Raw genomic sequence first — 13,484 nt, forward strand, 5'->3', positions numbered from 1 at the left:
TTCCCTTTTATTTGAAAAAGCTATCTTATGAAATGAACTATCTGAACTAAATGTTCACCCAAGACACATAAAAATTAATCTAATTTTTTTATAAAACACTAATTTACTAATTATTATGTTTTCTAATAAATAAACTGCCTGTTATTATGTTAAAAGTTCAACAAAACTTCCGAGCTCTTATCACAGTTCAAATTATCTCTTAAACAAAATTTCACTGTTAAACATCAGAGCGCACAAAACAAATTGTAAATGGAACAATAGAAAAAAAGTGAAAATTGATAATAATTTGAAATGAAATCAAAAAAGCTACACACATGATAATTACACTTTATAAATTAAACAAATACTAGCTGTCGTAATAAATAAACAAATAAACAAATTCAAAATAAAATCTTTTTTGTTATACTTTCCTGGCTTTTTATGTTTTCATTTCAAAAAAAAAAAAGTACAAAATCAAATACAATGAAGTGCATTTTTGCATCTGCTGCTTATAAAGTGGGAGAACAATCATTTAAATTGTTTCAGTAGCAAAATTGCAGTGACAAATGTAACATATAAATTATTAAATTAAAAATTCTAAAACTTGTAAAAATAAATAATAAACAAAAAAAATCACAGCCGAAAAATAGATTTCAACACATAATTTACACTTCAATATAAAAAGAACTTTAAGTTTTGCTAACATACAATTAAATGAAAAATAATAATTCATCAAATAATATTTTTTAACATTAAATAGCTTTTAATTGTACTAAAAACAAGTTTAATTCTTCAATAATCTCTAACAAGTTCTGTTGTAAAAAAACCTTGACCAGATTCATCAAATAGACAGGCAATAGCGAATACACAATTGTTTTTAAAACAATGTGGAATCATATGAGGTGAGTGAGTTGCAATTTAAATACTGCCAAGTCTAGACATCTAATAAGTGTATGTAATTAAAGATTATATGTAGTTATAACAAGCCTAATCATCTACTTAGTCATTCTACAATATAATAGAAAAACTTATTACAAGTTGTATTAAGTATTTAGTACAGAATACACGTCATTATTCATTTTTAAAAGTTTTCACTAACACCAATATTGAAAACAATATATAAATTAGGCTTGACAATAATATCCAAAACATATTCCATGTACCTAAGCAAATTTTATATTAGTTTTGGTCCGTTCTGTATAATAAACTGTGAAGCCGATCACAATATAACAGTTAATAAATATTTAAAATTTATAGTCTTCATCTGATGTTTTTGCATCTCACAATGTAGATGGAGGATGAGTTAAACTTTCAGAATGTTATCCCTATTGGTATAAGTTTTAAACACAGTCTTACTAAAACATCTACATATTCGGAAGTGGACCTTATATGGGACCTATGAGTAATACTGGACCTTTTGTAAAGGGAAGTAAGTCGATTCATACATCAATATCTCCGGAATTCTTCCTGCTCGGTAATATTTAAAATCGAGAAAATCGGTTCACAAGTGGCGTTTTTATTTTTGACCTATATCTGGATTACTAAGTCATTAATATAGACAATATGGATATCTAACACAATACAACATTTTTCAGTTCATTGCTTTGGGACTAAATTCTGACAATTGCACGTGAAAATAGCCCCAAGGATAAGAACTTCTGCATCATTAGTTTTGTCAAGTTGGCTGCCGTAATAATTTAATGACCATACGAATTTTTTTTCCTCAAGGTGGATTTTTATCACTTTTTCTATATTTTAGCACGGTTATATCTTGTATACCGTACGGAATATCTCTTTTGTGGCTGAAGCAAAGTTGTAGATATTGAATAGTAGAAAAAACGTACGGAACATACCTACCCGAAAAAGGTGCACCCAGTGCCTTAAAAATCGCAAAAATGCCCATTTTTGAAATTTTTTTAACCAATTTTTCATCTTTTTTGCACAATAACTGGATTACAAATCCAATTATGGACCGATCACCATGAAATTAGGTCGTGTGATTTGTGTCTATATGAAAGTTGTTTATCATGAATTTTGTATATATACCATCATTTCTATAAGATTTATTCACTTTAAAGTGATTTTCGGAAGCGGGTCTTATATGGGAGCTATGACTAATTATGGAAAATCACTTTAAAGTCAATAAATCTTATAAAAATGATGGTATACATACAAAATTCATGATAAATAACTTTCATATAGACACAAATCACACGACCTAAACAAATCACACGAATAATTGTAGGTCCACAATGGGTCAAAATCGGAAAAATATTTTTTAACCCGAATTTTTTTTCATCAAAAGTTTTTTTTTCTCTAAATATTAAAAAAAAAAAAATTGAAAAAACTAAAAAAAAAAAAATTTAAAAAACCATTCGAAAATTTTTTTTTCCAAAAAATTAAAAAAACAAATTCGGAAAAAAAAAATTTTATTAGTTTACCTAAATATATTTAAAATTTTTATTTTGAAGTATAATTTGAGAAGGGTATATAAGATTCGGCACAGCCGAATATAGCTCTCTTACTTGTTTTGATAAAATTTAAGCTGAATCTTTTCGATCGTTCTTTTGCTACTAAGTTCTTTACCGCATTGCGATCTGGATCTTTTTAAACCTAGTACGATTTCAACCCAGCATTAACTTGGGCTCTGCTCACAAGAGTGTCAGAGCTTTTAACTTTACGAGCTGCTTTTCTGATAGAAGTGTTCGGTGCTCTTCGAAATAGTTGTTCGGCAAAGGACTTAACAATATCTGTTAGAACTTTTTTTCTTCCCGATCCAGGTTTTCTTTCATTGTTCAAGTCTTCCTTATAATGTTTAATGGTTTTTGAAACAGTTATGTTTTGAGAGTCCATATTGGGTTCTATTGAAAAGTTTTAATTATATTTTCACGAATTTCTTTCGGTGACCATTTTGACCGAAATAACATATATATTTATTTTTGAAAGTAACGTGATGAAAAAAACAAGTAAGGACTATGGTCGATCAAGCCCGACCATATAATGCCCTACACTAAGTAAATGAGCAAAAACATTTTTCTTTTAAAATCTCAATAATTTATATTCGTATGTGATTTTCGGAAGTGCGCCTTATATGAGAGCTATGACCAATTATGGACCGATCACCGTGAAATTAGCTCGTGTTTGTATACCAACATTTTTAGGAGAAATATAGATAGTCGTTGAGAAGGTCTACAAAAGTATGCTTTTATCTGTGGGTTATCTTTTTTAGCTCAAGATATATTTAGGTTTAATTTTTTTTTAAATTTTGCTCGATCTTTTTTTGAATTTTATATATGATGGGCCTACGAAAGGTCGAAATTTGTTTTTTATATATGACGTATACTTGCGATAAAATTCTAAAGAAAATAAAATAAACCTGATAACAATTATTTCGTCCCTATAAAAAGTTACACGCATCCAAAGTTGAAGCATCTTTTTTCAACTTTGTATGCGTGTGTTTTTTAAGTTTTTTCCCAAAAAAGTCCCCATATTTTTTCTTTTATAAACAACTAATTTTCTTCGTGGCTATATACATTTTTTTATGATCTGGAAAGAGAACTTAATGCAAAAACGTATAAAGTAAAATTTGGCCTTATCCAAAGCATCGATCCTCAAAAGCTCGTCACATTTGTATAGCCCTATATATTGTTTATATACATACAAAACGTTTTTACTATCATACTGCAAATAACGTCAAAGTGGGCTATTTTCTAAAAAAAACTCAGTTTTTGGAACACATTTTCCCCGTTTTATGAATTTCGATGTTTTAAAACAAAGAATGGCAACATTAGTGACGCCATTGACTTAAGAACATTCAGATCTATATTACTTCCAAATTTTATTGTGATATTTGTAACTGTTCAAATTTTACATTAATTCAAAATTTTTATTTTTCTTGATGGAAAATCACCATTTTATAATATTGTTAGTTTTTAAGGTAAAATACGTCTGAAAAAACACAAAATTAATTCATTTCACTAAAATGTCAATCTCCAAGTCATAAGGTTTCCACGGATATCAAAAACTTACATAAAAAGCTTATATTTACTCTTCAGAAGCTACACAAACCTTGCCCACTTTCAAAAAATTTAATGTTTTTTCATATCTTGCATCAAGCCAGTCTTGCGTGATCAAGATTGAATGAAGTGATGCGCCCGGATCATACCGATAATGATTTGCCCATTCGTCGTTATTCCAGCACAATAGACAAACTGAGTATAGGGTTTTACTACCCTTTAGTAGTACAGTCGAACCTATACAGTCATGATCTTGTGCTTTTCTTTTTAACAAAATTTTTTGTTTTAGAGTCAAAAAATAGTAAAAAACTAAATTTTTTAAGCTACAAAGTGATTTTTGACAGCTATCTAGAATGCCTAGATATGTTCGGATTGCATTGATGCGTTCACAAGAGTTATTCAGATTTACCGTAGCTACAACTTTGCAAAATATTGTTATTGAAATATTAGGAGTCCCTGGTAGTTATTCTAAAAAAAGTAAAAAAAAATTTTACTTCCTATATTTTTTCAACAAAAGTGCACGAAGAAGCTATTTTTTGGAAAAAAAAATTTAATAAAATTTATTTGGCGGACTCTTAGCTATATTATTGCCATATAAAGTTAAGCCGTATCACAAAGTCTGAATTAGCTGTTAACCAAAAACTGATGACACCTTTTTTAGAGGCCGTACTGATTTTCAGAAACTTTGGGGGCCCATAAAAAAAATCGGTCTCCAAAATGGACAAACTGAGTATAGGGTTTTACTACCCTTTAGTAGTAGAGTCGAACTTATACTGTCATGATCTTGTGTTTTTCTAAAAGTCTTCATTTGTTGCATAGTGTTATGGACCGATCATAATAAAATTTGGTGACATGAATTCCGTATATATACAACTTATTTGGAGCAAAACTTGTGTAGTCAGCTATATAAATTAAACATCTATGACCGATAAAGTGCAATTTCGGGAGGACATTTGGATGGGGGCTAGGTGAAATAATGGACCAATTTCAAATTGTATCGAAATTTTATCTAAATATCTTCAAAATTGCAACCTGTACTTTGCGCACAAGGTTTACCTGGACAGCCAGCCAGCCGGACGGACATAGTTTAAGCGAATCAGTTAGTTAGTTAGTTGTAGAAAAAGCAATTTTTAACCCTTATGGGTGACGAAGAATTGGGAAAACTTATATCACAATTTAATTCCGCTACATTTAAGTAAAATAAATTATGGGATTTATAAAATGAAATGTATTGTATTGTTATTTTTCTTTACAGCATTTTTCTAGTCATACTTTTTGGCTGCATGTACTTTGCCAGATGTCAAGTACCATTTCCTAATACCTGTCCCGAAGTCAAAATAGTAGACACATTCGACTTAGATAGAGTAAATAAAATTAAACTAAATATCTACTGACTTATAAATAAATTTCATACATTACAGTATATGGGCACCTGGTATGAGTACTCGAAATATCCATTTATATTTGAGGTGGGACAAAAGTGCCAACAGGCGGTTTACAAAAATATAGGAAATGATACCGTATCGGTAGTTAATACAGGGATTTATGTAATGTAAGTTATTATATTAATATACAAAAAAAACCTTCAATAATAATAAACAAAAATTTAGAATCAACAAACCCAATAGTGCTGTTGGAAGTGCCAAAGTTTTAGCTCCCGGACAATTGGCAGTAGAATTTAGAAATCGTTAGTATTTAAACAATATTTTTATCACATAAATTGTTTTTTCCATTTTTTTTTAGAAAAAGTTGACACTGCCAATTATTTGGTATTGGGGACCGATTACGATAACTGGGTTGTTGTCTACAGCTGTAGAAATATAAGTTCATATGGTCATGCTAGTAAGTAATAAAAATTATCATTAAATTAAATTATTCATAAAATCTAGCAAGTATTTATTACAAATGTTTTATTTGTCTATAAAATATATGTATGTATATATATTATCATTCCTTATCATTTATTTGATTTGAATTAATTTCATTTCATCTCTCTTGCTCTTAACTCAATTGTAGTAATAAATTATAATGATTTTAAGTAATTAATTATGCCAACCGCAAAAAACAATTAGAACAACTTTTTTATGACCACAAAACAATTGCTGTTGTGTATGTATGTATTTGAATCGTATATATTCTACTCTTTCCCCTCATGTCGCATTTAATAGAGGAGAATAAAATCTATAATTGTTTTAAGCTTAATATAATTAATTAGTGAACGTTGGATAGTGGTGTAGAATGATTGAGTTTAATGGTGAAATTAAAATTTTCAAAACTATATGTCTGAGAGAAAGTAATATGCGTCACATTTTTAGACCGGCAAGGGTCTCGAGTAAAAAGTTCTATGATAGTTTTTGATATTTATCTTAAAGTATACTTTGGTGAAGGGTTTATATCAGGGACCGAAAATAATAATTATTCTTGAAATTTCTAAGGAAAAAAGCCATCACAGGATAATATCGGAGAGTCAAGTCAAGCATACCATTTTGATTGTTTTCAACTATAATTTCATAAAATAACATGCTTTTTAAATTCTTGATTTTTATTTTTTTTGTCAGAAATAATTGTTATTTTCTGATTTTTATTTTTTTTGTCAGATATAATTGTTATTTTTGATTTTTATTTTTTTTTGTCAGGAATATTTGTCGGACTTTGAGTTTTATTTTTTTTGTCAGGAATATTTGTCAAACTTTGAGTTTTATTTTTTTTGCCAGGAATATTTGTCAGACTTTGATTTTTATTTTTTTTGTCAGAAATAATTTTTATTTTTTTATTTTTATTTTTTTTGTCAGATATATTTGTCAGACTTTGATTTTTATTTTTATACCCTTCACTGTGAGTGGCATGGGTATAAGTTTGTCATTCCGTTTGTAATTTCTACATTTTTCATTTGCGACACCACAAAGTATATATATTCTGGATCGTTATAGATAGCGAAGTCGATATCGCCATGTCCGTCTGTCCGTCTATTCGGCTGTATGTTGAAATCAACTTTCCGTAGCCCCCAAATAACTTAAAAACATGATTGATACATCAATATATCGGGAATTCTTCCGGCTCGGTTGCCATTTAAAATCGAGAAAATCGGCCCACAAATGGCTGAGATAACATACAGTTGATTTCAATAGACGGACATGGCGATATCGACTTCGCTATCTATAACGATCCAGAATATATATACTTTGTGGGGTCGCAAATGAAAAATGTAGAAATTATATAAGGTGGGTATTAGACCAATATTTTTGGGCGTACAAACATCTGCACAAACGCATAATACCCTCCCCACTATGGTGGTGTAGGGTATAATCAACAAAATCGGCGCACACAACCATTTGTGCGCCGATTTTTGATCTATATCTGGATTACTAAGTCATTAATATAGACAATATGGATATCTAATGATAGATATTTCAAAGACCTTTGCAACAACGCACAGTGGTATGAGAAAAAAAAGAGGGAAATAAATCTGTAACTTCTAAACCCTTAACAACTCGCAGATAATTTTCGTAACATAGAAATTCATGAAAAAGTATGTTGCCTACATATCAACATTTTAATGAATGTAAATAACAGTGCTAGGTTAATTCTCAGCGAGTTGTTAAGTTTTCCCTAATTTATTTGCCACGTAAAAAACATAACGTAGACATGTTATATATCAATGGATAGAGGATTGTTTCTACTTTTCAAAAATGTATATAACTTTTGACAATTAAAAAATTCATGGAATAGTTTTTAGAAAAATATGACAAAAAATGCTTTTTATTGAGTTTTTGCATAGATACAAATTTTTCGAATTGAAATTAAATTTTTATTTATGAATATTTTTTAATGAAATTTCACAGTTATGTAGATTTTGCTATTTAAAATGGAAACATTAAAACAGATTTTGAAATTTGTTATCAAGTATTCCGAAATTCCCAAAAAGTCTTGAAAAATCCCAAAAATTAATTTTTTCGCTTTTTGCCTATAATATCCATACCAGGGGCGGTGTTATCGGAACCCTTTACAAAATAATTAAGAACATATTGGGCCATCTAAAATAGGTTACTATATTTTGACATCGACTATGCGATTTGAGAATTTTTGCCCTAAATTTTAATTTTATATAAAAAATAGGCGTTTTTTGAATGGACCTGGTCCACTCGGTATCAAAAATAATATTTTTTTTTCATTTAAAATAGTTCATGTAAAGATATTTTTTCAAACAGTACAAATTCAATACACCTCCTCTTAGAAATTTTTTAGATATCTTAAAAAGAATGAAAGTAGTTTTTTTCCCCAAAAAAATAGCGAAAAATCGCTTTTTTAAATTTTTTAAATTCTAATGCATGTAACTTTGGATTTAGTCATGATTTTTAATCTCATCTGTTTTTAATCCTGTTGAAAATTTAATTTTCAAATGCGAATATCTCCTAAGCTATAAGGGAGAATTGATAGCTACGACGAGGTTTTATGTAGTGCTCGGCAAGAAGATTCTATATTTTGAAATCGGAATACAAACGAAGAAATAGGATCGTTTTTAACCCTGCTGTTAGGTTAAAAAAACTTACGAATCTTTGGTAATTGACCATTTTGTTCCACTTTGTAGTTTTCATAAGAAATTTGACATAAAACTCTTTTGACCAAAAATTTTAAATATTTATAATCAAAAATCTTTGGATAGAAATAAAATGGAAAATCGACGAAATTTGAACAGCAATTGCTTAAATTCTAAGTGAAAGTGACTCAGATATTTCAATTTCTTCCACATTAGATGAAAATATTAAAAGTTATATTGACAAATGTGAATGTAAAATGGAAAATGTTGAAAAAACTATATATACATTACGAAAACAACATGCAATGGAGTTAAATTCCTTTACCACGTCACATAGGAGCTTCATCAGAGAATATTATACATTACCACCAGGTCCAACACGTTTTGCTGTGTCCTGATTCCACTATATTTGGTCTACTTTTCTGTTCTTTTTTCCTCCTAAGTAGATTAGAATAAATAATCATTGAAAAAACGAATTGAAAACAAATGAAAAGATTTAGAAAACTCCACATTGCGGGCATATACTGGAGTTCTACTTCTTGCTGGGGTTTATCGGTATATACAATATGTTTGGTCTTGTGTATACGTAAAGTGGTTATCATAATAATTTTGTATTGCAGAGGCAAAACCGAAGATTAGCATGGTTTGTTTGATATAAGTTTTGGTCGTCAAATGATTACAAGCGCTTTCGATTTTGATGATGTTGTCAGCAGAAGACAACAAAAAAGTAGTAACAAGTTTGCTCTAATTAGCGAATTATGGAACAATTGAAAAGCTCTTCTTTCAAAATTTTTATAACTGTCATGAAAATGTTCATCAACAAGCAGAATATGCCTGCAAAGCATGCCAAATATGGGTTAAATTTTGGTCATTTGGATTTGTAATTTTTTGTCATTATTTCTCGTTTCGATAAAAATTGTTTCATTTATCTATCTAAGGAGGCATTGATACTGTTGATCAAATGATCAGCTACTACAACACGAAAAGAGAAACAAATAAATGACCAAATGTTGTATTTTCAAATATAGATGATATATCCCCATTGAATGCATTTATTTTATATACAGAAATTGATTCTTTATGGGCTGCAAATGATTCAAATCGCAGAAGACCTGAGTTTTTATGTCGGCTAGCCTATCAGAAGAATACATGTTGAAATGGATAGTTAAAACTTAAAAGTCCATTTGCAGCAGAGCTATTGACTCAACAACAAACATCGTCATCAGATATTTTACCATATACAAGAGGTGATATAACAATTTTGAATAGAAAACGGGGAATTTACGATTCCTCTAAGCCCATATATGATGCCAAATGCATAATATCCAATATATTTGTATCCAAATTGAATCGAAAAACAATTAGTTCATCTTGGTGCGAAAATATCAATAAGCCATAATTGTTTTTTTTTACTTTTACTCATATGCAGAATAAAATAATTTACATGGACCAAAATGCCAAAATGCTAGCCTATCAGAAGAATACATGTTGAAATGGATAGTTAAAACTTAAAAGTCCATTTGCAGCAGAGCTATTGACTCAACAACAAACATCGTCATAAGATATTTTACCATATACAAGAGCTGATATAACAATTTTGAATAGAAAACGGGGAATTTACAATTCCTCTAAGCCCATATGATGCCAAATGCATAATATCCAATATATTTGTATCCATATTGAATCGAAAAACAATTAGTTCATCTTGTTGCGAAAATATCAATAAGCCAAATTGTTTTTTTTTACTTTTGCAAATTATTATATGCAGAATAAAATAATTTACATGGACCAAAATGGTCCATAACCTACGATTTGTAACTTTTAATTTGTTTCTGTTCGATGTTATCCTATATACATAGCTAAAAACTAACAAAAAACAATTGAAATAGAAAAAAATACCTGAGCTGACGTTTTAAGTTGATACAATAAGCTATTGCAAATTTAAATAAAAAATAAAAAAAAATTTGACCAAAATGGTCCAAACCTAACAGTAGGGTTAAAATTGAACATACCCGAGGTATCCTAATTTGGGGACCGCTCCTGGTAGGCTCATGAGGTCCAAATTGAAAACTTAAACTCGACTACACTTCCTCTTTGCGCATGCAAAATTTCATTCAAATGGGATTAGAAGTTACTGATTTATTTTCCTCTTTTTTTTCTCATACCACTGTGCGACGTTATGTAAGACCATAGAAAATTGGACCTACATGGGTCAAAATCGGAAAAAAATTTTTAATAAAAAGTTTTTTTTCGCTAAATGTTAAAAAAAATGAAAAAACAAAAAAAAATAAAAAACAATACTAAAAATTTAAAAAAAAAAAGTTCGACATAATAACCACTAATATTAATTTAAAATACACCGGGCACGGTGGTACATGTTTAATGATCTTCTGTCGAGTTGTGACTGATAAACAGAACCAACACAGAAGAAACAACAAAAAGAACAAACATAAAAAACAACAATTGCTTCATTGTTAGCTGACAGCTGACTACAGCAAAACAAAACAAGTAATAATACTAAAGAATACAACACTGAGAAAGCTCGTAAATTTCGTCTAACTCAAACAAAGTAGAAACAGAAATAAGATTAAAAGAAAGCTTTGATATAAGTCCTTGATTCTATTTCTGTAAAAACTGGTGAGTTAAATAGATGATATTTACAAGCGACACTTACATCGACACAAAAAGAGTGCTGATGAGGGGGTGGTGGCTAACCCCGAAAATGCATTCCATTCTGCCGTGTGTCTAAATATAACTTTTTCAGTATTCTTTAGAATTATGAAAATTTGAATAGAATAAATTGTATTTCTAAGGAAATCAATTTAATGAACTCGAGCCTAAATAATAATTAATAATATTAATCACAAAAAGAAAAGTTCGACATAATAACCACTAATATTAATTTAAAAAAAAAAACTATACTAAAAATCTTTTTTTCCAAAAAATTAAAAAAACAACTTTGGAAAAAAAATAAAAATTTTTTCACCAAAAGTTTTTTTTCGCTAAATATTAAAAGAATTTAAATTTAAAATCAAAAATTTTAAAATTTAAAAACAAAAATTTGAATTTAAAAATTTTTTTTTTCCAAAAAATGAAAAAAAGCATTTTAAAAATATTTAAAATTTTTATTTTGGAGTATAATTTGGTGAAGGGTATATAAGATACTTGTTAGGTACTACACCACCATAGTGTAGGGTACTACACCACCATAGTGGGGAGGGTATTATGCGTTTGTGCAGATGTTTGTAACGCCCAAAAATATTAGTCTAACACCCACCTTAAAGTATACCGATCGACTTAGAATCACTTTCTGAGTCGATTAAACGATGTCCGTCCGTCCGTCCGTCCGTCCGTCCGTCTGGTTGGCTGGCTGGCTGGCTGTCCATGTAAACCTTGTGCGCAAAGTACAGGTCGCAATATTGAAGATATTTTTATCAAATTTGGTACATATTATTTTTTCGCCCTAAGAACCAAGCCTATTGAAACTGGTTGAAATCGGTCCACTATTTCACTTAGCCGTCATAAAATTGGACTTTATTGGTCATAAATGTTTAATTTATCTATGTATCTACACAAATTTCGCTCCAAATAAGTTTTATATATACAAAATTCATGTCATGTGTGTTACGATCGGTCCATAATTAGTCATAGCTCCCATATAGACCCGCTTCCGAAAATCACTTTCTTAAAAATGTTGGTATACACACAAAATTCAACATAGTTAACTTTAATATATAGACATAAATCACACGACCTAATTTCAAGGTGATCGGTCCATAATTGGTCATAGCTCCCATATAATCATGAATATAAATTATTGAAATTTTAAAAGAAAAATGTTTTTGCTCTTTTACTTAGTGTAGGGTATTACATGGTCGGGCTTGACCGACCATACTTTCTTACTTGTTTTTGTATTACTTCTATGCAAATTGGGGCAATTTACTGTGAAATAAAGATCCCAAATACCACTGTGCCTTTAAATACTTGTCTAGTCATGAAATTTGCACAACAATTTAATATGCTCATTATAATTTTATGTTTACTATTACATACAAATTGATTTAATGTTTATTATTTTATTATACATTAATTCAATAATTTTATTTTGACTTTCCAGAACTTCTATGGATTTTAACACGTCAACGTCTACCCTCTGATGAAGCTATTCTAGCTGCTAAGCAAGTCATAAAGGACAATAAACTATCGGAGACATTTTTAATAAAATCAACTCAAACGGATTGTCCCAATATTTTGTACGCCAACGGTGAAGATGATCAAATCGCAGAAGCTTCTTTCTCCTCCACCACTAGCGATGACCAAACTACCCTAGATTTTTCATCTACATCAACCGAACGAGTTGTAGATACAGCATGAAATTTGTTTATGCGTCTAATAAGACGCATATTCGATGTAATTATAAGTTTTGTGGGTTATATGCGAGCAAGTTTTTTCACTTTCTAAATGCGGTGGCTTGAATTTGTGAAAATGTTTGTTATGTCTTATTTCTTACTTATTATATGAATATGGAGATTTGTACATGTGTGTGCATAAATTTGCAACTTATTAAGTTGTTTGATAAAACAAATAATTATTATACTTAATTTATGAGCAAAACACAGTATTGGTTTTATTTGCTGAATACAATTAGGGGTTGTCAGGCAATTGGATTGTGGTATACACTTCTATTAATTATTCAAAATTTGTGGAAAATTAAAAAAACAAATATAAACCACTGACTTTTATATATTTTATACATAATATGTTTAATAAACCAAAAATTTAACAGTTTTCTGTACTGATTTTAGTTGTTTTAAATAACCATAACTATTTAGCTTTTAAAATAAATGTTATAAATAATTTTTATTATGTTCAGTTGTTACGCTCAAATCTTGTTAACATTTTCCAGTAACATATCCTATCTTAGGGTTTCTATGATTTATACATATTGTCTC

The 13,484-nt window shown here is 29.4% G+C and overlaps 1 protein-coding gene across 1 annotated transcript; it reads left to right on the forward strand.

The window, feature by feature from the left end:
- Positions 1-736: 736 nt before the first annotated feature.
- On the forward strand, positions 737-13,146 carry LOC135951261 (apolipoprotein D-like). Its single transcript, XM_065500879.1, has 6 exons — positions 737-881; positions 5,251-5,359; positions 5,417-5,547; positions 5,606-5,682; positions 5,739-5,837; positions 12,650-13,146. Exons 1-6 carry the CDS (start codon positions 865-867, stop codon positions 12,904-12,906), a joined length of 690 nt encoding a protein of 229 aa, XP_065356951.1. The 5' UTR covers positions 737-864; the 3' UTR covers positions 12,907-13,146.
- Positions 13,147-13,484: the final 338 nt, after the last annotated feature.

Source organism: Calliphora vicina, chromosome 2 (genome assembly GCF_958450345.1).
Source record: "Calliphora vicina chromosome 2, idCalVici1.1, whole genome shotgun sequence".
NCBI classification, from domain to species: domain Eukaryota; kingdom Metazoa; phylum Arthropoda; class Insecta; order Diptera; family Calliphoridae; genus Calliphora; species Calliphora vicina.